This window comes from Octopus bimaculoides, chromosome 4 (genome assembly GCF_001194135.2).
Source record: "Octopus bimaculoides isolate UCB-OBI-ISO-001 chromosome 4, ASM119413v2, whole genome shotgun sequence".
NCBI classification, from domain to species: domain Eukaryota; kingdom Metazoa; phylum Mollusca; class Cephalopoda; order Octopoda; family Octopodidae; genus Octopus; species Octopus bimaculoides.
In genome coordinates, this window is record NC_068984.1 from 119,480,717 (window position 1) to 119,508,682 (window position 27,966).

At 37.0% G+C, this 27,966-nt stretch overlaps 3 protein-coding genes across 10 annotated transcripts in view; 1 reads left to right on the top strand and 2 right to left on the bottom strand.

The window, feature by feature from the left end:
* Window positions 1-1,946, bottom strand: part of LOC106874859 (uncharacterized protein F13E9.13, mitochondrial) — a 121,196-nt gene extending 119,250 nt beyond the window's left edge. The window contains exon 1 of the mRNA XM_014922756.2: window positions 1,726-1,946. Within this exon, the coding sequence (XP_014778242.2) occupies window positions 1,726-1,801 (76 nt within the window). The 5' untranslated portion in view covers window positions 1,802-1,946. The remainder of the gene's footprint in view (window positions 1-1,725) is intronic.
* Window positions 1,947-2,127: 181 nt separating this feature from the next.
* On the top strand, window positions 2,128-11,094 carry LOC106874854 (G1/S-specific cyclin-E1). 2 transcript variants are annotated; one of them, XM_014922743.2, is made up of 11 exons: window positions 2,128-2,791; window positions 3,212-3,249; window positions 3,358-3,424; window positions 3,568-3,621; window positions 5,216-5,548; window positions 7,119-7,265; window positions 7,950-8,045; window positions 8,146-8,286; window positions 8,430-8,541; window positions 8,744-8,901; window positions 9,710-11,094. In XM_014922743.2, exons 2-11 carry the CDS (start codon window positions 3,236-3,238, stop codon window positions 9,896-9,898), a joined length of 1,311 nt encoding a protein of 436 aa, XP_014778229.1. In that variant the 5' UTR covers window positions 2,128-2,791; window positions 3,212-3,235; the 3' UTR covers window positions 9,899-11,094. The 2 variants fall into 2 exon arrangements, with proteins under 2 accessions (XP_014778229.1, XP_014778230.1); XM_014922744.2 differs by lacking the exons at window positions 2,128-2,791; window positions 3,212-3,249; window positions 3,358-3,424; window positions 3,568-3,621 and adding an exon at window positions 4,616-4,755.
* A 2-nt stretch (window positions 11,095-11,096) lies between these two features.
* The window catches only part of LOC106874856 (unconventional prefoldin RPB5 interactor), a 46,392-nt gene continuing 29,522 nt past the window's right edge, over window positions 11,097-27,966 (bottom strand). For 6 of the 7 annotated variants that reach the window (XM_052967395.1, XM_052967396.1, XM_052967397.1 and 3 more), the window contains exons 7-10: window positions 20,060-20,207; window positions 18,937-19,198; window positions 11,357-11,572; window positions 11,097-11,263 (exon numbers count right to left, since the gene is read on the bottom strand). In XM_052967395.1, the coding sequence (XP_052823355.1) occupies window positions 11,144-11,263; window positions 11,357-11,572; window positions 18,937-19,198; window positions 20,060-20,207 (746 nt within the window). In that variant the 3' untranslated portion in view covers window positions 11,097-11,143. The other variant, XM_052967398.1, reaches the window with a different exon arrangement.

Here is a 27,966-nt window from a genome sequence, read left to right on the forward strand (position 1 = left end):
AGAGAGAGAGAGAGAGAGAGAGAGAGAGAGAGAGAGAGAGAGAGAGAGATACAGTATTAGGCTTATCGACGCAATTATGTCCCACCGACTTTGTTTCCTCATAACTCCCAGAAAAAAAGGATATTTTTAAATGAAATTTTCTAAAAAATACACTTCAGATGGTGTAGATTCTGATTATATCGGAACTTGTGAAAAACACTTCCGTGGTGGGGATAGGAGTCTTAGAGAATTCATACGAGTCGGCTCTATTTCTTGAAAAATGGTTATTTTTAGATGAAAATTCCTACCAATACATTATTTACATTTGACGGATATTTGTCCTCATCTTGTTTGTTGTTAATACAACGTTTCGGCTGATATACCCTCCAGCCTTCATCAGGTGTCTTGAGGAAATTTCGAACCTGGATTTTCATTCCCATCAGCCGAAACGTTGTGTTAACAACAAACAGGATGAGGACAAATATCCGTCAAATGTAAATAATTCCTCATCTCTTAAATATAGAACTCCTACCAATACGTTTCAGAGTGTGTAAGTTACGATTATATCAGAATCTGACGCAAAAAGAAAAATGGTGAGCACGCACACATACATACTGACACACATCACAATATTTTTTCAAAATTTCGAATTTCATTTTCTAGATATGTGTTGTGTTGTCAGCATGTATTTGTGCGAGCTCACCACTTTTTTTTCTTCAAATCAAATTCCGATATAATCGTAATCTACAGACTCTGAAAAGTATTTGTAGAAAATTACATTAAAAAATATCAATTTTTCTGAAAGTTATGACGAAACAAAGCCTACTCGCGCGAATTTTCCGAAACACTTCTTATCTATGGAAAAAAAATATTTTCACAACAAATTCCGATTTAATCAGAATCTACACCATTAGAAGTGTATTTGCAGAAAATTTGATTAAAAAAAAAATCAATCTATTTTTTCTGGAAGCTATGAAGGAAACGTAGACGAGTGGGGCACACTTGTGTAGGTATGCCATTATTATCATGCATATACATACAGAGTGGGTTTCTGACCATAACCACTAAGATATTGTTTGACGATATATATATATATATCTTTTGGGCGCAGATTGGCCTCACTAGCCATCTGCGGACTCACAAAGCAAGCCCACCCTCACCCCAGGATGACTAGATGGTCTTCGTCGCATCGATACACACACATGTATGTGTATATATACATACATACATACACATGTATATGTGTGTGTGTGTGTGTATATATATATGCATGCATATATACATCCACATGTGCTTCGACACGTGATAACTACATTTAAAAAATATATATACATATATATATATATATATATACACACATCATGCACATTATATATGCTCCCTACACATCAATCATAGAAGAGTTGTCGACCAAACAATCCCGATGTTATGAATGCTTTAATAAGTTACTGTACGATCGATTAAAAAAAAAAAGATTTTTTTTTCTTTTTTAAGAATAAAAATATTTTTGCAAAATCTTAACGCGAAAACAAAAAGAAATTCTTTGATTAACTTTGTTGTATTTTGTAACAGTTGTCTATAATAAAAATTATTAGCGTGTCGTAAGTTTGTTGGAGTTAATGGTGTATACGAAGAAAAACAGAAGAAAGATTATTTTCAAATAATTTTCCTTCCGCATATGATTATTAGAGAAGATTAAGAAATGCTCACGAAAGCAAGTTATAATTGAGTAATAATAAATAAAACCTGGTAGCGACTTGACGTGAATCATTCCAATAATAATAGTTTTTGATCGTTGAAATAGTTTCACAAACGCCTCCATGTTTACATTTGGTGATAGGAAATGTATGTACGGTTTCCATGTGATGACTATGGATGTACATACACGGTTGAGTATTCAATGAATTTAGAATTTATATGACGTCAAATATTTATTTTGAGCAATGCAACTTAACGAAACACCAATGTTTATTACATTATTTTAAAAATAAGAACAAATTGGTAACTTGTAATATCGCTTACGTTTCAATGAATTAATGATATTAAGGAAAGACGCTCTTCCATCCTAGTATCGTAACCATGGATACGGCATCTCTATCAGCCAATGAAAATGAAGTAGTAAACCCAGCTAGGTTTCTTGCACTGTTATTGTGGTTTGATTTATTGTATAAAAGTCGCGTATTTTAATACCGCTTAATTTTCAAAACAATTGCAATTTATTCTCTGAGTAATTAGCTATCGAACAACATGCAACTTGCCGGGTATTCATGCTTTATTTCTAAAAAATCAATTTTTCTATCACACGTTCTCGCTAACACCATCAAATGTAAACTTGTCTGTTTATGGAATTATTCATCAACTTTAGAAACATTTTGATTGAAAAAAAGTTACAAAACCTCTCGAATGACATTCTAAGATGATTTTATTGGTTAAATCTATCATTTAGAAGTTATTGAACACATTAAAATTTAAGAGAAAAACGAAACTCCAAGCTGCCTTCAATGACTCGGTTGTATGTATCGGAATAATTTGCATCATGTGTGAAGTACGGTGTCGACCAAACATCAGATTATTGAAAGATTGGAATTTTTGTGATATTAAATTAATATTTTTTGATTTTCTGCATTTTGATAACCATTTACATGCGCATTGATAAGGTTGAAATTGGCGGGACTAACTGTGAATGCTGCCACGGTAGTTCTTTCATTTCACTTCGGTCTACCATCGGGTGCGGACATGGCTTGCTGCTGTTAGCTTCACATCTTCAATTTGCAGCAACAACTTAGAATATCTTTATTATAATTTAAAAAAGGTGAATAATTACTGATGTAACTAATTTAAGATTTAAAATTGAAGTATTAATCGCCGACGTGGAAGTTTTTTTTTTTTTTTGCAACAACTAGAGCAATTCATTTTCGACTTAGAATCTGTTGCGGTCTTGATTATATATTTTTATCATTCCTAAATGTTGAAAGAAAAGAAATTATTAATACTTTATTAACATTCGAAGCCAGTTTTAGCTTTTATTTTTTAATTATTAACTGAGAATAGGCGGAAGTGAAATATTTTCTCGATGGGGGACAACTATAAAGCCATGAAAACTTTTGGATAGGGGAAAAATTCCACTTCGGCTTCTACACATTTGTTAGAATAACGCTCATAGAAGTATCTTAAAATGATTAATTTTCGACAAGATATTCTTTATTTAATCTTCCTGACCATATAATTTCAGATTTACCGCTGCTGCGGATTGACTATGCTCTGTAGAAGGTAAGTAGATAACTTAAGTAAAATTGTTGCCGCCATTTTCGAACTTGTCTTTCTATGTCAGTTCATATTCTTTACAGTTTTAATAACTTTTTGTTTCATTATTTCCAGATCAAAAGTTAAACCTGCCATGAACAATGTGTTAAAGGCTGATAACAAAAAAAGAAAACCCCAAGATGTAAGTATAAATTTATTAATTTAGCCTTATTGCAACCGGTATCAGTGAAGTTAACGTTGGAGGTCTTTGTTCGCTAAGAAGCTATCAGACAACAAATAAATGTGATATACAGGCCTTGATACCTATTTTTTTCTAACTTCCAGACTTCTAATGTGACTACAGCGGCTAACAAGAAAAAACGAAGATATCCAATAAAGGTAACATGAGCTTAATTTCTTTATTTTACATTTTTTATAGGTCGTCTTTTAAAGTAGTCGTTCTTCGTTTATCGGCAATTTTTGTTTGGCGCCCTGTGACTTAGTAATCTGCGTTTTTCACGTAATTTTTATTAATTATTTTGCTTAAAATATTTTCTAATGTGTAGTATAAGGTTTAAAGATAACTTCTATCCAATTTAATTAAGTACCTAGTTCCATGTAAGTAATATTCTTTAACTTTTTCCCCCTTCGTCTCCACTTGGTCACTCCCAGTTCATTTGCAATATTTTTCATGATCATTAAGTCGGGGATCAGATTCCTGCATCTCTTAAAACAGCTTTATTTCATAATTTTTATCTCTAACATGCAACATCTTTTAGATATAATTTCTTTTTTTTTTTTCATACATTATCTGAAGCTACATTTAATATTTTTCTCGGTACCTTAGACCCCTTTACCTTCATTATACTACGATTGATAATCAATAAAGAAAAATCCTCAGTAGAAATCTTTTGGGATCTTATCTACAAAACTGTTCTTAACTAAACTTTTTAGAAATTTGCTGTCATGTTTCCTCTTTTATGTCTTCTAAAAATTTCTCAAAGGGAAGACAACATTGACTTGATATATGTATGCCACGTCTTAGATATGAAAAAAAGATATTTATTAACTTGTAATACTCTTTTTTTTTTAATCCTTTACAAAGACTCTTGTAGACTTATTAAATTCCGTAACATCTTTTTATTTTTCTTTAAGGTAGTATGACTTAACAATGGTCTTCAAATATATATTCCTTATCTAGATTGTTTTCTATTTTCATATAACCCCCTCCCGATCCGTGTATTTTTTTATGTATATATATATATATATATATATATATATGTGTGTGTGTGTGTGATATTTATATATAGATATAGATTATACATATATGTGTGAGTGCGTGTGTGTTTTCTCCCCCTCTCACCATCTATTGTAATTTTTCGAACCTCTCTCGCTAGGCCACAGCTGTATGTAAATTTTGAGGTTCTGATAAAAGAGCTGACAGCTGCGAGCTTATTATTCCGCCAAACATTGCATTTTTGCGCACTAAAGTGTTTGAGGCGCAAAAGAGGCTGTATGGCTGCAAGTTGTCAGGTAATGGAAAATGTATTTGTGTATGAATTAGTCAATTTTTAATATATTGAACTGAAAAATGCATTTCGATTGATTTTTTTAAATTTTATTTTTGTAAGCTCCCGTCATTTCTCACCTTAGTTCATCTCGCAAACGCTTAATACTAAACGGTGAGGTCGACCCTCCACCACCGCCACTACCTAGATGGTCTATGTATCTAGGTCAATGTTAAGACACCCACACCAGATTAGTACCAAGGAATTTCTTAAAGTTGCTTGGTTGGCGTTAAGATGTGCTGTAATTGTTTCTAGAGTCTTTCTTAAAATACCTTAATCCTTTATAATTTTTTTTTTAATCTGAGAAGCCATTTCGCATTTTGAAGATTACAGTTTTTTGTGGGAATGTGAGAAACTTGATTTTAAGTTTATGAGTGTATTTAATATTTCTTTATGCAATTTTGCCATTTTATTATATCTTTCAGAATCAATACTTATCAATAATAGATAAACCTATGGTTGCCACTTGTTCCATTGTCACCGCACCCGAAGATCCTGGTTCAACAGCAAGTACAAGTAGACATTCCACCCAACCAGAATTAGTTGGCGGCTCACATTTTCGTTTTAAAAATTATTTGGTAACTCCAAACAATGCAAAACATTCGCCCCTTCCTAAACTCAGCTGGGCTGATTCCCATGAAGTTTGGCAGGTTATGTTGGAAAAAGAAAACAGTTATACTAAAGATCCCTGTATGTTGGATCGGCATCCCTCTTTACAGTCAAAGATGAGGGCAATTTTATTAGATTGGCTTATTGAGGTGAGTTTATGAATCATTAAGAAAAAAATTGATGATTGCACCCTATGCAATTCGATTTTTTTTTTAAATAGTTTACTTTTGGGAGCTTTGGTTAAGACTTGTCAACTGGTATTTGAAGAAAGACTTTTGAATATCCAGTAAGATTATACTTTTCAGCATGTTAACCTGCATGCTGTAGCAGTATTTGGGTTGCATAACTGTGCATATCCAGAAGTAGAGTGCAAAGTGCCTCTTGCTTCTGTAAAGAAACTCAACTATGGATATGTGTATGTAAGAGGGACTATGAACAACTAGCAGCCAACTGATGGGAGAGAATAATCTTTAACTCTTTAGCTTTCAGATTACTCTGTCTTGCAATTGCTTATTCATTCACATTGTTTCGAATTCATCACACATTATCTTGCAGTTATAAAATTTAAGTGACTTATTAATTTTTTAGAATGACCTAGTTTAGGTGTAAGAGGCTGGTTTAAACATAAAACAGGTAGAATATTTGGACCAGATATATCCAGTTTAAATACTAAAGGGTTAAGGGGAAATGATAGCCATATCATCAGTACTTTGTATATGGTGTGGCTTGCATTTTGTTGGGTGGTATAAAGCAGCAATATGAAATGATTCGTTCATTTAATATTATGGAGCAAAAATAATTAGCTCCCATGGCTCAGTTTGAGGCAAATTTTCTGTAGCTGGAGGCCTTTCCTGTTGCCAACCCTTAACTGATTCCAAGCAAGGTAATATTTTCTCATGGCCAGACATGTCTTTGCAGAATATTGGAAATAAACGACATTTATTTAGAACAATTGCTCATTGTCAACAAACACAATGGGCTTTTTTCAGTTTCTGTCTATCAAATCCACCTACAAGGGTTTGGTCAGTCCAGAACTATAGTAGATATTTGGCCAAGGTGATACATAGTGGGGCTGAACATAGCAGTTGGGAAGCAAATTTTAAATATTTTTAGATATATTTAACAACTTACAGGCTTGGCTTTTCTCTCCTCCAAACTGTCCTGGAAAATCAATCTACCTTCTGAATGCGTGGTCGGACCTACCAGAATGGAAGTGAGCCTTATAGAATGCATTTTCATGCCTTCAAATATAGTAAATAAAGCAAGATAGCTGAAATTTTAAATTCCCCACTACAAAAAAAAAAATCATGTATGACATACTCTATTTCAGTGACTTCGATTTTGGTACATTGCTCATTGAAATTGTGGTTGAAGTACATTAGATAAGGAAGTTGGGCTTGGTGTGTTTTGAAAATACCAATTCCATGCCCATTTTAAAAATAGATATTGAATCAGATGGATAATAGGTTTTGATCATGGAACTAAATGTTCACTTGTCAAGATGTCCAGTATTGAGTGGCTCTTCTGTATTTAGAAGTTAGAATGTTTTCTGTTTTTGGCAACATTCATTGTTACAAAATGAATGTAATTAAAGCTTTTGAGTAGGTGGTGGGAAGGTTGTTGCTTTATGGATTGATATGTACTGAATGTTGCCTCTCACATGGTAATTGTTTATTTTTGGTTGCATGACTTGAAGTTTTTTTTCTGTTTTGTTTTTAGGTATGTGAAGTATATAAGTTACATCGAGAGACCTATTATTTATCACTCGATTTTATAGATCGTTATTTGTCAAAAGAAAAATGTGTGATTAAACATCAACTTCAACTTATAGGAATCACTTCGCTGTTTATTGCAGCCAAGTTGGAGGTGAGTTTTCTAAATTATTTTTTAAAATTTACAAAATTACACATCTCAAATTACTAGCAATTGGAGAGTTCATTCTTCATGCTGACTTTTTAAGCTACTCAATCCCATGTTACCAACCCACCTAGTACCATCTTTATTAATGTTTATATCATCATCGTCGTTTAACGTCCGTTTTCCATGCTAGCATGGGTTGGACGATTTGAATGGGGGCTGATGAAACCAGATGGCCACACCAGGCTCCAATCCGATCTGGCAGTTTCTACAGTTGGATGCCCTTCCTAACGCCAACCCCTCAGAGTGTAGTGGGTGCTTTTACATGCCACCGGCACGAAGGCCAGTCAGGCGGTACTGGCAACGGCCAAGCTCGAAATGGTGTATTTTATGTGCCACCCGCACAAGAGCCAGTCCAGCGGCACTGGCAATGATCTTGCTCGAATAGCTATATATATGAATATATATATAAAACTTAAGCTAAATTTCTTCAGTTATTATTTGTTGAAAAATGGAAGATATCAGTCTAGTCTGATGAAACGATGATGAGTCATGATAGGGTTAGAATAATGTATGAGCTAGGTTTCTTAGAGCACGGGGAAATTTAAATTTTTTATCTTTTGTTAATAATTAGTGAAATTGAAACAAAGGCTAGTAAAATTAAATATCTATTTTCCTAAATTGCTATTTCAGGAAATTTATCCTCCAAAGCTTTCTGATTTTGCTTATGTCACTGATGGTGCTTGTTCCGATGCAGAAATTTTGAACCAAGAACTAGTTATGCTGAAGGTAGGTTTGCTATTAATGTCTTCGAACTCCATTTAACGTCTGTTTTTCATTTTGTTACCTGTTGCATTGCCCTAATTTTGGTTTTAAATATTTATTTCAGGTACTGAGTTGGGATTTGTCTCCAATGACAGTGACTGCTTGGCTAAATGTCTACCTTCAACTTGTTAATGTTGATAAAATAGCTGAAGATGGTTTTGATTTCCCACAATATTCCTCAAATGTTTATATTCAAATAGCTCGGGTAAGTTCTATATTGCTGGAAAAAGATTCCTAATTTGGATACTTCACATTGTATTTGCTTGTAAATTGTTAACAATGTTTTGCTTATTATCCCATGTAAAAACTGATCTTTTATTTACATCTTAATCTTGTTTCTCTTTGCAGTTAATAGATTTGTGTATGTTAGACATTTATTGTCTGCGCTTTACGAGCAGTGTGATAGCATCCTCAGCCTTGTATCATATGGCTTCCAAGTCTGTAGCATTAGCAGTGTCAGGTAAATTATATCAGCCTTTTTTCTTCTTTTTTATTGGTTTTCACTTTTTGATCTGTTTCTTAGTAGTGGTAGGCTTCAATTATACAGAGATATAAAATTCCTTGCTCCCAGAACCTTTAATGTTTTGATTAATCTGTACCCCAGCATTGATTTAACACTCTTATTTTCCTTTCCTTTATCTTTTCTTTCTTGCATATTTCAGGATTACCTATGGCCAGGTTGCGTCCCTGTATACAGTGGATGAACCCCTATGCTATTACACTTCGCGAGGCAGGTCCAGTAGAACTGAAGTTTTTTCCAATGGTGCATATTGATGATAGTCACAATGTTCAAACGCATGCTGTTGATCTAGATTTGTTGGTAAGTTTTAATTGCAAGCTTTTGTTCTCTCTGATAATGTGGAGGTGCACTTAGTGTTATCCACTTGTGTGCTATACCCCTGAATTCAGCTGATTGTATACTTGTAGGATACCCTATGCAGTATTCACATCAGCTGTTGTTTGCATCTTTCATCAGTTTCTAGTGAAATAACTGACCTGTAGCACTGCTGGTGGTTATGTGATTAGTAAACTAATACTAGTGGTAGGGATAATGATATTGGAGCCTACTTTTTCCATCACTTTGATTTGTACTGTGAACTTCTTATATTTACATTAGGTGGACAGTGCTCAAAATTCATACTGTTTTTAGGTATTGGTGTGGATTTGCTAAAGCAGTTTGATGATAGAGCCTTATCACCACTGTTTTAATGTTTTTTCCATATTTGCTCGGATCAGATGGAATTTGTTATAGCAGGTTCTCTACTGTTGGATGTCCTTCCTTTTTCTAAGCATAGTTCTATTTCCCCATGGCCAAGCAAGTGACATTCATGCATGTGTAATATATATCCTCATGACCAGGCATGTTTTTAGTGAAAGATTGGATGTTTGCTAGTGACCATCATGGAGGTTCAAGACAAGGACACACACAAATGGGCTTCCTTCAATTTCCATCTAAATCCATTCCCAAGGGTTTAGTCACCATATTATTATAGTGGAAGTCACTTGCCATGATGTTGCAGTGGCATGTTTGTGAATTTTGCACATTTAAAAATTTTTTCCTTTTGAAGTTATCTGACATTTGGTTTGGTGTTCATTCATATATCTTGACATATTTTTTTTTTCTTCAGGAAAAGGCCCATTTGAAAGAAGCTGAATTGAAATCAACAATGCAATATGATACGGAGTCCTGTTCAGAAGCTATATTGTTAACCCCTCCACAGAGTGATAAGAAAGAAGTGTCAACCGATGCATTAATGTCATTATTGTCCACTCCTGACGGATCCTCAGAAGAACTCACATCAACATCATCTCCTTGATCACATAGGGCAGTTTTACCTGACTACACATTACATGTTACTTTCTCTTTAATTTGGCTGTGCACTGCTATTGAAGACCTGGCTGAGGCTATTGCAGATAATCCTTAATTCTACAGATTGAATTATACACAGCAGCTCTAAACTTGACAATGTGCTAGCACCTTGGCCTATCCTTCATTTGTCCTATCTTGGATCATTTGCACTATTCCCTGTTAACATACCTGATGCATTGCAGACATAAGACAGATTTAAAAAAATATTTTTGTATATCCCTGATGGAATGAATAGATTCATATTTATTTCCTCTGGACAACTTAAAAGTCTTTGTCCTTCCTCATACCAAATTTATAGATTTTTGCTGCTGATTTCCATCTTAAAGAGAATCTAATGCATGAATGTTAACCTCCCTTCCACCCTCCTTTTTTTTTTGTGACCAAAAGAGACAACTGAACATTTGAGAATTATTTCTACCTACATCACAAGTTTGTGGTTCATTATATGAAATTTAGTTGGATTTCTTTGCACATTGAAGACATGGCAATGTGATATGAATTCCATCCTTTTTTTTGTAAATATGTTTGTACATACTTCAGTTACCTGGATGGTTTTGACATTCAGGTAATGACTGTAAATAGGGTTATTTTTCAAAGCATCACATTATTTAAAACAAAAAGTCTATTAAAAAAACAAAAAAAACCTAGTATTTTGCCTGCTCTTTACTGCCATTATTCTCTGAATATATCAGTAACTCCTATGTGCAAAGCAGCCTAGTATTGGCTGATGCCCTCCTGAGGACTTTAAAATAGCAAGTGCTGTGAGGGGTGGGTGGGTAGATAAGTGTATAAAGAGACATGCACTGTAAATAAAAATATTTAAATTAAAAAAACAAAAAAAACTTAGGTGGCTGGTTATAAAACTGAGCAACTATTATTTAACGAATGCTGAACATTAAACATTTAACTCGAGGAGTTAACAGTTGTCTTTCATTATATGTTATTACCTGCGTTCAGTGGGAGTAATTTGGTTGTGAAGCTAAACCTACCGCCCCCTTTATTTTAACTTTTTTTTTTATGTAGAGTATATTAAAGAAGAAAAGTTCTTTCCTCCAAATTGTACTCCTGAACAGAACATAAGTTAATTACAGACTTAATGTGCTATTTGGTTATACCTTTTTAATAAAAAAAATCATGAAACAATGTGTTTTTGCAATTTTTTAAAATTAAATACAATTTATTAGTGGGATTTCTATCTTTGTTGGCGAGATGCCTTAAATTTAGATATCCTTTTGGGTTGTTGAGTTTCATCTGGACTGGTACTGTTTTGGTTGATAGTTTCACTTTTTTCAATTACAGTACTGGTAAATGCCTAGAATAGTAAAAGAGAGAATTTAAGATTTATATGCTGCTTAGTATTAAATAAGGGAGGAAGATATGAAAAGGTACTGTATTTTTGTCTTACCTGGGGGGCTGGATAAGATCCTGAATTGGTTTGTTCGCTGGCAGAAGTCCTTTCAGAACCAGTTGTACTATAGGTTTCTTCCTTATTTGCAGACTGTTTGTCAGCGGTTCTTGATTTCAATATTGATTTTGGCTCTGATGGAAACATTTTATAAATGTCTGATGGACTGCAAATTGGAGATTTAACTTGCTCTGAAGTTGTATCCATGAACTGTAGCTGAAAAAAAAAAAGTGTGTGGAAATAACATTCAACAGTGAGTCTTAGGTGATCCAAATTCAACTTCCAGCTGTAACTATGCTACGTGCCTAATTACCCCACAGGAAAAACCATGGATGTAGCAATTTTCTGTTGCCTTGAGTCTGCAAACTAACAACCAAAGTAAGTTGATCAAAATCTTGTGAGGAATTCGATCCATACCTGCCAAGGAAAAGAAGGTAGTAAACTAACATCATTTGAGAAGCAGGTCACAGACATTCTTATCACATTGGCTGTACTAGAGAAAAACTGAAGGTAATTTCCTTTTCATTCGATGCACCATTCTGGAAGTTCTGCAGGCTGCCCCGAAATTAAGGTTTATTTTGATTAATTTTTTACAATGACACCTCCAATCACCTAAGTTAGGCAATGTCAAGCCTACTTAGTACTTAGATGGGTGACTGCTTGGGGAAACCTAGGTGCAAGTGTAGCTGTTAAGAAGCTTGGTTCCAGCTTCAATGGCACTTTCAGCAAGTCTTTGGCTGACAATAGCCTTGACTGGGTTTGGCAGATGGAAACTCAAAGAAGCCTGTTGTATACATATCTGTGTTTGGTTATCAAGTGGTGATGGGGAATTGTTAGCGTCGCTGTATCTTAGTGGTTTGGCAAAAGACCAATAGAATAAGTACCAAGCTTTAAAAAAACAGAAAGGGAAACACGAGGGTCAATTCATTAAACTAAAATGTCAAAGCATAGCTGCAGTTTAATGACTGAAACAAATATGAGTTAATGTGAGATCTAGGGGATTATAGAACTTGGGTCAGTGAATATGTCATCAGCCTGTACTGTGCCAAAATGTTTCTGAAATTACATTATCCAAAAAATCTTTATTGGTTGTATTTCATAATGGGCAGAGGACACTATGGAGGTACACTCTTGGTATGAAAAATTGGTAAAGATTATTGCTAGGAATATAGTACCACTGTTGTCAACTTAAAAATCCATACAAAAACTGTACAGGCACTGATTTATTATATTGCTTGAAAGGATGTCAGAATTCAATAAAACTTTCTGGCAGAGTTTTCTAGTGATGGCTTCTATACATAGTTGCTTAACCTAGTCTTAGTCAAATCTTTGGGATACTTCATTGCTTTCTATTAGGACAGGGTACATACACAAATGTCTTGGGTACACTCCACTTTCAATAACCAGGATTTAATTGTTTAATCAATTGCTTGAAGAGGATGAACCGGATTACTTGCTCACTGAATCAGCATGTAGATAGGCTGAGCATTCTACAGTCACATGTATCCGTAAATGTAATTCTTGGGCAGAATTAGCGAAACAAGGATTTGAGAGATACAAACCAACAAGCTTCTGTAATTTTCATTCACTCAATGTATGGGGATATCCAAGGCTGTAGAAAATGGTCCAAATTGTCATATAGTGAGATGAAGCCTTAGAGCCTCATAGTTGCAAAGCATCCTACCTATCCTTAATCAGAAGTGGTAATCATAGCTGGAGTACCTTTGATCACAGGTCTGGTCTATCAAGGCTGATCTGGAGCTAGAAATGAGTTTCAAACCACAATGAAAGCCAGACTCATTCTTTTAAAAGGGTACAGGTGTAACTAGTTCAGTTTGATTCCCAACCACATGGTTTCAGATTCAGTCCCACTGTGTGGTACCTTAGGCAAGTGTTTTCTATTATAGCCCCAGGCCAATTAATGCCTTGTGAATGAATTTGATAGATGGAAACTGAAAGAAGCCCATCATATATGATGCATATATGAATGTCACTGCAGTGTCATTTATTTCCAATAATCTGCAAAATCATGTCAGTTGATGGGAAACTATTATTTTGTAAAGGGAAAATATGTACAGCATGTATGAGGAAAAGGGGCCAGGAAGGAAATAATAAGTAGAGAGAATCATTGAAGGAAAGAGAAGTATAGGGACAGGCCAAAAGGAGGTGATAGGAAAGACGTTAGTGGGTAAGAGATGCTGCAGGGCACTATAGAAGTAGGAAGAAAAGCAGAAGAAGAGAGTGTGAATGCTGCAAAGCATGCCAGATGGAGACTGAGATAGGAGAACAGTGAGTGGATGCGTGTTGTTCGTCCGTTGGAACGACGAGGACCATCTGATCATCCTAGAGAGGGGTGGGGAGATGGCTAATAAGCCCAATCTGTGCTTGGAAAGATCTGCTACAGTAGGGACAGGTAATGGTAGCAGGTGCCAGGGGCTTCAAAGCATTGTTCTTTCTGTTCTGCCTGCGCTTCTCTGCAGCAGCTTTCCTGTCACTTTCATATTGGCGGGCACCGTTGTGAACAGCGGCCCGCCACTTGGTCCTATCTAAAACTGTCTGCTCCCATGATGACGGGTCAATATTGAAGGCCTTTAGTGATACCTTTAGGCTGTCTTTAAACTGTTTCCTCTGGCCGCCATGGGAGGGCTTGCCGTGCTGGAGTTCACCAAACAAAAGCTTCTTGGGTATTCTGTAGTCTGGCATGCGGGCTACATGACCAGCCCAGTGAAGCTGAGTTTTCATCAGGATGGTAGGGATGCTTGGGAGCCTGGCATGAGTAAGGACTTATGTGTCTGGTATCCTTTCCTGCCACCTTATGCCAAGTAGTTTCCTCAGCCTGGTGGTGTGGAAGTGATTTAGTCTTTTGGTGTGGCGTTGGTAGACGGTCCACGACTCACATCCATAGAGTACAACAGCTTTGTAGACCTTGATCTTTGTCATGGAGGTGATGCCTCTTCTGTCCCATACATTCTTGTGGAGTCTACCGAAGGCAGCACTTGCTTTGGCGAGTCTGGTGTTGATCTCATTGTCAATGACTACATTGTGGGAAAGCGTACTGCCAAGGTAGGTGAATTTGTCAACTGCATTGAGTCTTTGCCCATTGATGGAAATGTTGGGTTCTACATATGGTTTTCCTGGCGCGGGTTGGTGCATCACCTCGGTCTTCTTTGTACTGATTGTGAGACCGAAGTTGTCACAGGCTTCCGAGAATATATCTGCACTGCGTTGCATGTTCGCCTCAGAGGTAGCGTTTAGGGTACAGTCATCAGCAAACAGAAAGTCATTGATTGTGTCTGATGTAACTTTGGATTTTGCTCGTAGCCTCCTGAGGTTGAAAACTGATCAAATATGTACCTGATTCCAATGCCCACATCAGCGTCTCCGAAGGCGTCCGTCAGCGTTGCAGAGAACATGAGGCTGAACAGGGTAGCAGCTAAAACACACCCCTGTTTTACTCCATTTGTGACTTCAAAAGGGTCAGAGGTCTCCCCACTATCTTGTACTCTGGCCAGCATTCCATCACGAAATTGGCGTGTGATGGCGATGAATTTTCTAGGACACCCATACTTTGCCATGATTCTCCAGAGGCCTTCTCTGCTTACAGTGTCAAAGGCTTTGGTCAGATCAACATAAGTGGAGTATAGATCCACGTTTTGTTCTTGGTACTTTTCTTGGAGCTGCCTGGCAGCAAACACCATATCAATAGTACTGCGATCCTTGCAGAATCCACATTGGCTCTCTGGTAAGAGGTCTTTTTCCAGATGAACTATGAGCCTGTTCAGCAGTACTCTGGCCAGTACCTTGCCTGCAATGGATAACAGGGATATCCCCCGATAGTTATCGCAGGCCTGGCAGTTTCCTTTATGCTTGTAAAGATGTATGATAGGCATCTTTGAAGTCTTGGGGGAGTACCTCCTCCTGCCAGATGAGGTGGAAAAGCTGTTGGAGTTTCTCAGTCAGGGTCCTGCCGCCCTCTTTATAGATCTCAGCTGGAATAGAGTCTGAGCCAGGCGCTTTCCCGGTGGACAACAGGCATATTGCTTTCTCAATTTCTTCGAGGGTTGGGAGTTCATCCATTTCCTTGTTTACAGTGTTTACTGAGTGGATGCAGTGATGGCAAGAAAGGCTAGAGGACATTCTAGAGGTGTTAAGAATGAGCAGTGAGATAAGGGTAACCTACAGAGAGTATGTGCTGTGAGTGATGAAGAGGTAGAAGTCATAGAGGAAGAGGTGTAAAGTGAAGCTATATATATAAAATATATATAGGTATCTTCTGGGAAGGTAACAGTGATGGGGTAGGTGGTGTGGGCATACAGACTAGTCACTAATGACTTTAGACTTCAGGCCAGAAGGATGCCAAGAAGCAGAGCTATCTGGAAAAGAAGGATTTGGAAGCTTATGGACCCATCATATGGTCAGAGATTTAAAGACACCCTAATTGAGAAATTTGATGAGAGGGAGGAGGAACTAGACTTATAACATAGAGGGCAACTGGGAATTCCTGCAGGACAGCTTGCTGAGTGCCACAGACCAAATCTGCGGCTGGTGCAAAGTCCCATCCAGACCTAGGATGATGTGGTGATGGAACAATACTGCAGACAAGGCCATTAGAGCAAAGAAACAGGACTGGAAGTGTAGGGGTAGCCAGAAAGGAAGCTAGGAGACAGGTATGTCTAGCCAGGGGAGAGCAGAAAAGAAGTCTGCAACATGAGGACCAGAGACTTGATGCATTTTGGATTGTAAATCAGTGTGTGAGAGAAAATCGTGAGGTCACAGGAGAGAAATGTGTCTGCATGGATGATGGTGCACTTGCATTTAATGATTTTACAAAGAGGCTTGGAAATGCCATTATGAAAGGCTGCTAAACGTGGAGAATGGGAGAAAAATCTGCTAAATGTTGACCTAACTGAGGGACCAGCTATCCGAATCGAGAGTAGCTTGGTAGAAAAAGCGATGAAGGGCATTAAGATAAGCCCCTGGCCCATCAGGAAACACTGCTGAAATGCTTAAAATATCTGGCAGAGTAGGATATAGCCTAGTCACCCATATAGTTAATCGGGTTGTCTACGAGGGAGTCATACCTACCGATTGATGTAGTAGCATTATAGTCAACTGCTGCAAAGGGTGATGACTTAGAAATAATTACAGAGCATCAAATTGCTGGACAAGGTGATGGAACAGAAAAGGTCATAGCTTAGTTAATTAGGAAGAGAGCCAGTGTAGATGAGATGCAGTTTGGATTTATGCCAGGCAGGAGCACAACTGATGCTATATTCCTGGTTAGGTGACTGCAGGAGAAATGTCTAGCCAAAAATTAACCCCTGTGCCTGGCTTTTGTCAACATGGAGAAAGCCTTTGACAGAGTCTCCTACTGCCTTATCTGGTGGTTAATGTGGAAGCTAGGGATAAATGAGTGATTGGTGAGAGCTGTACAAGCCATGCACGGGGATGCTGTCAGTAAACTGGAGGTTAGCAACGATTATAGCAATGAATACACAAACATACAAGCTCTGTAAAGTGGTTGGCATCAGAAAGAGCAGCCAGCTGTAAAAACCATGCCAATGATGACAGCAAGGCTTGGTGCAGTCCTTTGGCTAACAGCTCTTGTCAAACCATCCTGTCCATGCCAACATAGAAAACAGGCATTAAATGATGATGATGATATATCACAGCTTCTTAAACACCACACTTGTGTTAGAACGCACTTCCATAGTACCACATACCACTTGTCATTTGCCATCTCTTCCATGCAAATTAGTATCCTCAGGTCAGCCTTCACCAGTTTGTCCTAGATGTTCCTTGGTCTTCCTCTTTCACAAGTTCCACTAACTTCAAGTGCTCAGCACTTTTGTATGCAGTAGTTATCCTTTCTATCCCTCACATGCTCATACCAGTGCAAATGATGTTTATACTTAGACTTTTTTTTGCATACTGAGCTAGGTGATTTCATTGAAGATACCAGTCTTAATACCAGATTCCTGTCTTCTTTCCTACTTACTAAAGCTTTAGTCTTTGCTTTGTTTATTGCCTCTCAATTCCTGGAATTTCTTCTCTAACTCCCCATTAGATTCAGGTATGAAGACTAGTTCATTAATATATAAGAGTTCCCGCAAACAGTCAGTCTTAAACTTGCTTGTGAAAAACTGCAGGACTATGATAAACACGAGAGGACTGAAGACTGTTTCTTGATGGACTCTTTACCTTCACACTAAATTTGTGGCTGAAATCATTGTTGACTATCACACCACTTACTGCATCAGTGTACATAGTTTATACAGTCCTCACAAGCCATTAATCTATACCTAGTTTCCTTAGTGATCACCAAATTACTGAGTAAGGAACCTTGTCATACACCTTCTCCAAGTTAACAAATGTCAGGAATAATGGGTACTCTTAGCCAAGCATGTCTCTACAGTTGCTTCACAAGAAATATTACATTTGTGGTACCTTTAACAGACATAAAACCAGACTGCGTCTCATCTAGATGAATTCTATTATGGACCAACTATGTTATGACTCTCTCTCCATGACCTTCATAACTTGATCTAATAGTTTGACTCCTCTAAGGTATCCTCTCTGTAAGGTATCAATTTTGCTTTTGTAGCAGCTTACAATGAAAATGCTATGCCAGTCATTGCATGTGACACCTTTCTGTATTACTTGATTAACAATTCAGGTTCATGTACCTTTCTTCAAATATTTTCATCATCCCCATGAGTATTCTGTTTTCCAGCCCTTCATTTCCTTTATCACTTTGGCTACCATGCTAGTTCCTTCATAGGGTCAGCATGAGGGAGCCCCTTTTTATCCCATGCATTCTCCATGTCCAACAGCTTTTCATAATTGCACTCCATACTACTTTCATGTCTTTCACATTGGTAGTAAGTGAGCCTTCACCACTCTCATATACTTCTCACCAATGTCTCAGTTCTCTGAAACGTACTTTCTCACAATCATGAACACTTCAACCTCTCTGATCCTCACATGGCAGGATATGTACAAACCTCTCCCTTTCTCCCTCCCTCTTGGCTAAGTATACATATCTCCTAACTGCTGATCTGGCTATTTGATAACGCTCCCTAATATCACCTTCCTTCCATGTTTTCCAAGGCTGTCCCTTAACCTTTATTGCTCTATCAATTGTATCATTCCACCACTTTTGGGTTGGTTGAAACTTTGTACCAGCTGCATATCTGATCTGTAGCCCTAAGCAGGTAATCTTGTAAGAACTCCTGGTTATCATCTATACTACAGGTATATAAATCTTCCTCCCTAAAGTAATATGCCACAATTTCTCTAAAACTTATGTCCAAATATAAGTTCTTTTACCTTTCCTATCTTTTTTCTCCATATAATCTTCTGTCTGAGTCTACCTAACTTTGACCCTGAAATCACTAGCCATTAATCTATGATGGATAGTGCATTCTTTGCCAGGAAAGGTTTCAATATGTATAAAAGCCCATTTGTCCAATTTACTGTTAAGAATGAAATCTCACAGGCTCTAATATTTATTAACTCTGAATATTAAATGTTGATTAACAACCCCATATCATGCAAAAAGTTGGAGAAACAATTCTTACCTTTTCAACTTTTGGTTTTACTGGAGAATGAGAAAACTTTATGACAAGACAATTTTCTTCATTTTTACATTCTGTTGCATCATCATCCATATCTGAGTTACTGTTTACATCCTCTTCACTACTACTTTTCTTTTCATCAGTCCAGTGTACAGACTTTTTAATTCGAACATGAGCTTCTTTAGCATCTTTTGCATTTAAGTTGCAATCTTCAGGTGAAGCTGAAGGTGGTTCTTGGACTGCTTCCTGAAAAAATTCTTCTGTTCTAGAAGAGAAAAATGTAGGTGGATGTGATTTATTTTCAAAAGACATTTATTTTATTATCTTATTAAGGTAAGATAGACACTGAAAAAATAAAACAGAACCGGAAGACCCGGCAAGCCAAGTAAGATCGTTGCCAGTGCCCATGGACTGGCTCTTGTGCGGGTGGCACATAAGATGCACCATTTTGAGCGTGGCCGTTGCCAGTACCGCCTGACTGGCCTCCGTAGGATTTTCGAGCGAGATCGTTGCCAGTGCCCCTGGACTGGCTTGTGCGGGTGGCACATAAAAGACACCATTCCGAGCGTAGCCGTTGCCAGTATCGCCTGACTGGCCTTCATGCAGGTGACACATAAAAGCACCTACTACACTCTCTGAGTGGTTGGCGTTAGGAAGGGCATCCAGCTGTAGAAACTCTGCCAAATTTAGATTGGAGCCTGGTGTTGCCATCCGGTTTCACCAGTCCTCAGTCAAGTCGTCCAACCCATGCTAGCATGGAAAGCGGACGTTAAACGATGATGATGATGATGCAACTGATAAAGATCAGAGGAGAACTCTTGTCTGATGCACAAGCATGTGATGCACAAAATCAGATGAACTGAAAAACTGATTAAGATATTTTATATTATTTGCCTCTTGAAAAATACATCATAAATAAATGTATTTTTCCTATAAGAATCACTTAACAATTTTTTTTATAATTTCTCAATAAAAACATTCAATTGATTCTTAATCAATTCTGAACAGATTTATAATTCATCAATAATGAGAAAAAGTAAAAAGAACAATCATTATGTATGAAAAAAAAAAAGTCAAAAAGGTCTATTAACTTTTATAAACAAGTGGAATGTAATAAATTTCTTACTCAAGTTCATTCCTTTCACTTTCTTGATTTTCTAGTTCTTCAAGACGATCCCAAAACGCTTGGTCATCTTCAGCTTTGTTCTTTTCAGATTTCATTTTATCTTCCTTTAACTTTTCTCTATACTTCTTGATGTTTTCTTTGTGCTGAACTATAAAAAGATTTGGATAACAATTATACTATACAGGCACAGGAGTGGCTGTGTGGTAAGTAGCTGGCTTACTAACCACATGGCTCCGGATTCAGCCTTGTGAGTGGATTTGGTAGATGGAAACTGAAAGAAGCCCGTCGTATATATGTGTATGTGTGTGTATGTGTCTGTCTGTCCCCCACAACATCGCTTGACAACCGATGCTGGTGTGTTTATGTCCCTGTAACTTAGCAGTTCGGCAAAATATACTGATAGAGTAAGTACTAGGCTTACAAAGAATAAGTCCTGGGGTTGATTTGCTCAACTAAAGGTGGTGCTCCAGCATGGCCGCAGTCAAATGACTGAAACAAATAAAAGAATGTACTGTCATTATATACATACATACAGATATATTGTGTTGAGCCAAACGTTTTGCAATATTTTGGTAACTTATTTAATTTATTTGTCAAGTTACAACAAAAGCAGCCTAGCATTCAAAGTAGAGGTGATTGTGTTGCACTGTCTGAAGTCACCTTTCTGCCAGTTCTTTGAGCCCATGCTGATACCAGTTCTTGTCCTTTGAGGCAAAGGACACTTTCACTGAAGCTTCCATCTCCTCTCGGTTAATGAAGCATTGTGAGTGCTGGAAGTGAGTCATGGATCAGAGGAAGTAATAATCCAAGGGAGATAGGTCCAGACTATATGCTGTTTGATTTCCTGAAATTTCTGGAGTTTATTCCAGGTCATTCAAGTGGTGTGAGTTCTTGTGTTGTCTTACTGTAGAAGAGTTCACTTTCCGTTAACCAATACTGGGTATTTTTTTCCACACAATGGCAAACATCCACTTCAGTTGCTCGGAGTAGAGGTTAGCGTTGGTGGTTTGACCATCCAAAAAAAAAACTCATAATGAATTATCCCCTCATAATTCCACCAGACACAGATCATTGCCTTGTGTTCGAAATGCCCATATTTGGTGACAGGTTCTGGAAGCTGGTCCTTGCTTAACCACTGCTTATGCATGATAGGATTGCAAAAAAATATCACCCTCAGATTATTACTTTTGATTCATGGCTTGCAATGTTTCATCAACTAGGATGAGCTGGAAGCTTCAGTGAAGGAATTCTTCACCTCAAAGGACAAAAGCTGGTATCAACATAGGATCAAAGAACTGGCAGAAAGCTGGCTTCAAACAGTACAACACAATGGTCTCTACTTTGAATGCTAGGCTGCTTTTGTTGTAACTTGATGAATAAAACAAATAAGTTACCAAAATATTACAAAGATTGTGACTCAACACAATATTGTTATTATTCTAGTATTCACTTTTCTATGATTGTGTGGGTCAGATGAAATTTGTTGAAGCAGATTTTCTACTGCCAAATGTCATTCCTGTAGCCAACCATCACCTACTTCCAAGTAAGATAATATTTCCCCATGTCCAAAATTGAGGGGGGGGGGGGAAATCACTTGGATAATAGTGATACTTGTTTACATCTATCACATGATGTCAAGACAAAGAAACACATACACATGTGCAATTAGCTGCTTTCAGTTTCCATCAACCAAATCCACTCATAAGGTTTTGATTAGCCCTGGGTTATAATAGAAGAGTCTTGCTCAAGTTGTCATGTAATGAGACTGAACCAAAACTACATGGTTGGAAAACGAAGTTCTTAATTGCACACATGTATGTATATGTGTGTGTATATATAGACAGACAGACAGATAGATAGATAGATACACACATATATGTATATATATACACACATACACACACAGAGCACAATTTATAATCTAACTCAAAGTGACACTGTCTATGCAGTGTGAGTTTTGTCAGTATAAACCTGTACAATGGTGCCACTTGGATTAAATATCACACCCTTTGATAAAAGATTTCATTCTAAGTCAGTATTGCACTATAGGTAACCACACACACTAGATATGCAGAAGTGTAGATAAGAATTCTATACTGTGTACAAAGCCTTTAAGAAGGGACTTCAACTAATACATTAGTCTAGGCTCAAAAAAAATGCCATGGAATGGCATGTGAATGTCCCCTCAAAAAAAGTAACCCTTGCAGCTCCTTTTTTTTTAAGTGTATTAAAGAAAGTAACTTTGGGAACCTAAAACTAGTTATTTTTAGTTTCTTGTAATGGAACAGATCTTTACATGTGTGTGAAAGATAGAGGGGAAAGTATATGTGTGCTGCAACTAGCTTTGAAAAAAGACTCAGCCACTAAAAGGATGAGTTCTTTGGAGCAGGCAACGATTCTATAAATAGCTTAGAAAGACTGCAGTTTCAGAATCATTATAATAAGTTATACCGTTTTGTTAGTATTTAGAAGAACACTGGCTTAGTGTAGATTGTTGCTGGGTTTCATCAGAGATAGCTCCAAATAACTATGTATCTTGCATGCTTTAAGAGTTATTTGAGTATATTTACATTCCTATAATACAAACCTATGTTGGCTTAGCATTATCTGCAGAGTGAGATAAGGCAGGAAATTTAGTTATTGCTTACCTAGGGCCCACTGCTCATTTATGTGTGCTCAATATATTAATTATAAACAATGTATGGTTGTAACATTTTTCACACAAGCTCTCACTTTCCTCTCTCTATAAGTAAATATGCAGTGACAAATTACCAGTCCTTGTTCTGTGGTGGTAACTTGTGTACATAGACTGTTTGGTATTTGTTCTGGCCAAGTTGCACAGACAATTCAATGTCCATTTTCCATCAAAAGGGCAATGAACCACTGATTGGCCCCCTTGGAAACCTTAACCAATGACACTACTTTTCATCAAATATAATACAAAATATACAGGCAGATGTTTTAATGCAGTTCAGAATCTGGTATGCACTCATGCATACTGGATGCAGAATGTGCTTTAGCATAGAGGTTCCCAGATCTTTAAGAATTAACTTAGCCATCATCATTTTACTTCCTCATTGCCATATCAGCATGGGTCAAGTGAGTTTTACAATCAGAAACCCACCTTTCCTGTCACCAACCTTTTTGGTCATCTCTTATGACATGCAGGGACACAATGTAACTACTCTTGAATGAGGATACACACTACATGAGAATTAATCTAATATTAGGTGTATTTGAGCAACTATTCAGAATAAATATATTTGCTGGCTTTCAAGGGAAAATCGGCTCTTGTGTAATCCCTACAAAAGTTCATTGGAGTTGATAAATTTAGTATTTATATAAAATCGTATGGTTTTAGCTGGGTGTAAAAAGAATTTGTTGCCACTTTGGTCTCTTGAAATTTCAGAGAATCTGAAAAGGAACTTCTTAATGCAATGGTTGAATCTGTGTTACTTTATGACACTTCCATCTGGACATTAACCAAAGAGCTTAAAACTATGCTGGATGGCATCTACATATGCATATGCCCTGAATAGAACAACTCACCAAGGTAAGATTATTCAGTAAGTTTCTCACTTTGCTGGACATTACTTGAGAAGTAAGAAGAAGCTAGTTAGTGCACTCTATTCTGGACACCTCAACATGGTTGTAATTGCATTGGTCATCCTAAGAAGACATACTGTGATCACTTAACAGATAACACTGGATGCCACTGAAAGGAACATCCTATGGCAAACAGCGATGGGTGAAAGATCAGGGTCATACAAATCTGAGTAAGCTCAAGCAGATGATGAGATGGAGGAGACGGATAGTATTTTGGTGCTGTTGAATGAGAGAAGCTTGAGTTAATATTACAGAATCCTTTGAAGTTTTATTCTCAGAGGTATTTGTATACCTAGCAGAAGGTGTTGAGTAGCCTGAGACAAAAAGATGAAGTAATGTCTGCAGTATAGAATATTTGTTAATGTAAAGAAGAAATAGTGTGTGAGTCTAACCACAGAAGTACACAAGAAGTGATAAAGAGAGGACCAGTAAACTGTTGTGATGGAGAGATCAGGCAGTGATGATCTAATATTAAAGATGAATAAAGCTCATAGAAAGTAACTTTGTCAGAAGATTTTCAGTGTGAAGCAGAACTTTGCTGATGGAAGGGGCAACAACTTTGCCTACGTTTAACTTTTTGTAGAAAAAAGACCACTGGTATGGACATAGAGAAAAATATTGCAGAAACCTTGCTAGATATGAGTGGAGGGAAAGAGGTTCGGTGTGGCAAAGGAAGAGATAGTTCCTTAATTACAATTATTCTCATTATCTTTGAGATCACAGAAGTGAAAGTAACAGGCTGGAAGCTTATGAGGTCTAAGAGCTTGCTTTTATTATGATTGGGTTACAGTACTTTTTTTACATATACTGAGAGAGAAAGTCCCTTAGTTCACTGTTTAATCTCTGCTCTTGACTATACAGTTTTTATAGCTGGTAACATCAAAGAGTCATACCCAACTTCAACAATGTTAAATGAGAGAACCTCAATGTAATTGCTTGACCTGCTTACAACAGCAGCCAAATTTATCTCAAATAATACAATCACCTTCCAAACATTTTAAACAATAAATTTTGCAAAGCAAATAGTAATACAAATTTTGTTATGAGGCAGAAATCAAAATCCATTTTTACTATGTCATGTTAAAACTATAATATATTCACACATAAATATATGTTTGGATTAGACAAATATATTGTAATCAAGGCATTGTTTTACAGCCGGCTGCCTTTCTTGTCACTAGTCCATACTTGTTTTTCAGGTAAAGGGAACTCTTATTCCACATGCCTTGAAAAGCACGGAACCAGCAAAAGATATACTAACAGAGAAGAGACAATAACGTACACCACTTGTAGCTCAGCAGTTTTCCATGCAAAGTGCATAGGATGGAAACATTTGCACCAACACACACACACACACATGTATACATATAAGTACATATAGACACTCACAAAAATATGTATATACATTTTTCAGCCTATCAAATCCATAAGGCTACAGTAGAAAACCCACAGTATCATCAACTATACAATGAAACTGAACCCAAAACCTTGTAGTTAAGAAGCAAACTTCTTAACAGTACAGCCTGCCTTGACTTAAATGACTTTCTCAAAGCAGGAAGGAAAGTATGCATGATCCTTTTTAAGGCTTCTGAGATTGTTGGAAGGAAGGGAGGAAGTTTTTCTAAGCCTGGGCACATGACTTGGACATCAGCAACAAGATATATACTGCTGAAAGTATCCTTGGACCAGATAGTGGCGTAAAACCAAGTGAGGGATTACACAACCATCAAAGAACAAGGACAGCTTCCTGATGGGTATCCAAATGATTTCCATCTACCTAATTTCTCTCAAAAAGTTTTAGTGAACCTAAGGCTACAATAGAAGATAGTTGCTCAAAGTGTCAGTAGTGAAATTGAATCTGAAATCCTGACTCATACTTGTACCCTTAATTTTCTTATATGTTTTCCCAAATTTACTATAGGCTGCACAGGAAACCCTGCAAGTTACACATCCTACAAAGCACATATGCCAACCTAGATTAATGCATTTATATTACCAATACCTATGTCTTATGAATATATATCATATCCAAACAAGTAATGGCAAGGTGTCTTTCAGATTGTAAACTGTACAAGCCAGCTCTATATTTTATTACAACAATGAAATATGATTAATTTAAATAAAATTTCCAAAAGATGTATTTTTGTCATGGAATTAATAAACGTTATTCGATCATCAAATAAGCAATGGTAATTTAATGAACTACTAAACAAAAGCTTGTAAATATACAAACTGGAAAAAAACCACCCAATAAAGATGTGATTCTGAGTCCATTTCTGGGTTCCCAGTGTGTGACATCTACAGCCTCAAGTTGACCAATATTATGTGGTGTGGAATTTGATAAGCAGGAATTACAGAAAAGTCTGTCATGTGTGTGTGTGTGTGCGTGTTTCTGTGTGTATCGTGCATAATACTTGTCAAACTGTATGCATGTGTATAATACTTTGTTAGCGGAATTTTATAGATGGAAAGCTCACAAATGTACACATTGTCATTACCATTTTAGCATCCTCTTTTCCACGTGTGCCTGGGTGAGAGAAGACTTTATTGAGGTAGAATTTTCTATGGCTATTTTCTCTTCTTGCCACTAACATTCATCTGTTTCCTAACAAAGTAATATTTCCCTTTATCTCTTGAACAATGCAGAGCCCATACACACACAAACACACACAAAAAAAAAAAAAAAGGGTCATGAGTATAGTTTGAGAGTATTTACATGTAACATCATCATCATCATCATCGTTTAACGTCCGCTTTCCATGCTAGCATGGGTTGGACGATTTGACTGAAGACTGGTGGAACCCGAAGGCTACACCAGGCTCCAATCTCATCTGGCAGAGTTTCTACAGCTGGATGTCCTTCCTAATGCCAACCACTCCGAGAGTGTAGTAGGTGCTTTTATGTGTCACCGGCACGAAGGCCAGTCAGGCGATACTGGCAACGGCCACGCTCAAAATGGTGTATTTTATGTGCCAATCGCACAAGAGCCAGTCCAGGGGCACTGGCAATGATCTCGCTCGAAAGTCCTTACACATGCTGCAGGCACAAATGCCAGAAAGGTGACGCTGGGCACAGGTGCCATCACAATTTCGCTTGCTCCAATAGGTCTTCGCAAGCTGAGTTTCGTGTCCAGTGAAGGGGTAATTACCAACTGTTTCAGTGGTAATTACCAACTGATTATGCATTTATAGCAACAACCTTGTATGAAGTGGGGATGAAAGGTTTTGTAAGTAAATACTTACAAAATTTACTCTCCAGTTTTTTTATTTTATATATACACTGTAACCATTAAAACCAATGAGATCTGTAATATGAATTTTCAATACAGAGAGCAATGGAAGATATGGGGTTCTATCACAATACTTAGATGTAGTCCACCTTAACAACTGGGAAATTGATACTTTATAAATGCATGCACACACACACACCCAGTGCAAACTGTGGATGCACAAGAAGTGTAGTGAGATCACAAACTTCATGAGCAACAGGTGCACCTGCAAAGTAGGTAATAAGAGCACTAGTGATATAAGCTCCATCCAAAAGCCAGGTGGTTCTCTACAAATAATTGATAGCTTCTGTGACCTAATTAGTTGTGTGAGTGGGTGTTCTAAACAGCATAGTAACCAGATTCAGAACTGGTTGGAGAAGGTTCAGACAGCTATTACTTCTGCTAGCAACAAAGGGCTTCACCCACAGTGAAGAGCATACATAGTTGAGTGTGTATTTCCTTTGTCTTCACATATGCACACTGATAGTAAACAAAGTGTCCCTGTTCATACAAAAGATGTTACTTGTCTGCAATATCACATGAATGTATATCTGGGCTCTGCATAGTTCAAGAGACAAGAGGAGGTATTAACTTGCCAAGAAACAGGTGAAGGCTAGTGACAAGAAGAGCATATGGCCATAAAAAATTCTACCTTAAGACGTCTCTGACTCAGGCACACATGGAAAAGTGGATGCTAAAAATGGTAATGATAATGTCGTGTACATGAGCATTTACATAATTATCATCAATCAAATTCCACTAACAAAATATTATACACATGCACACAGTCTGACAAGTCATTTTTGCAATTTTCTGCTCATTAAAAAAAATAAGACACACACATACACACATATATATACATACACACATACATATATACATACACATATACACATACATATACATATATCAGGTCATCCCATAAGTTCTGTCTGATTTTACCATTTTTAAAATTGAAATATGCATACATATATACACATACATATGTATATATATATATATACACATACGTATAAATATATATATATATATA

Coding starts and splice junctions, on each gene's coding strand:
- LOC106874854 (XM_014922743.2), top strand. Junction 7,266..7,949: donor TTATTGCAGCCAAGTTGGAG/GTGAGTTTTCTA, acceptor TTGCTATTTCAG/GAAATTTATCCTCCAAAGCT. Junction 8,542..8,743: donor TGTAGCATTAGCAGTGTCAG/GTAAATTATATC, acceptor TGCATATTTCAG/GATTACCTATGGCCAGGTTG.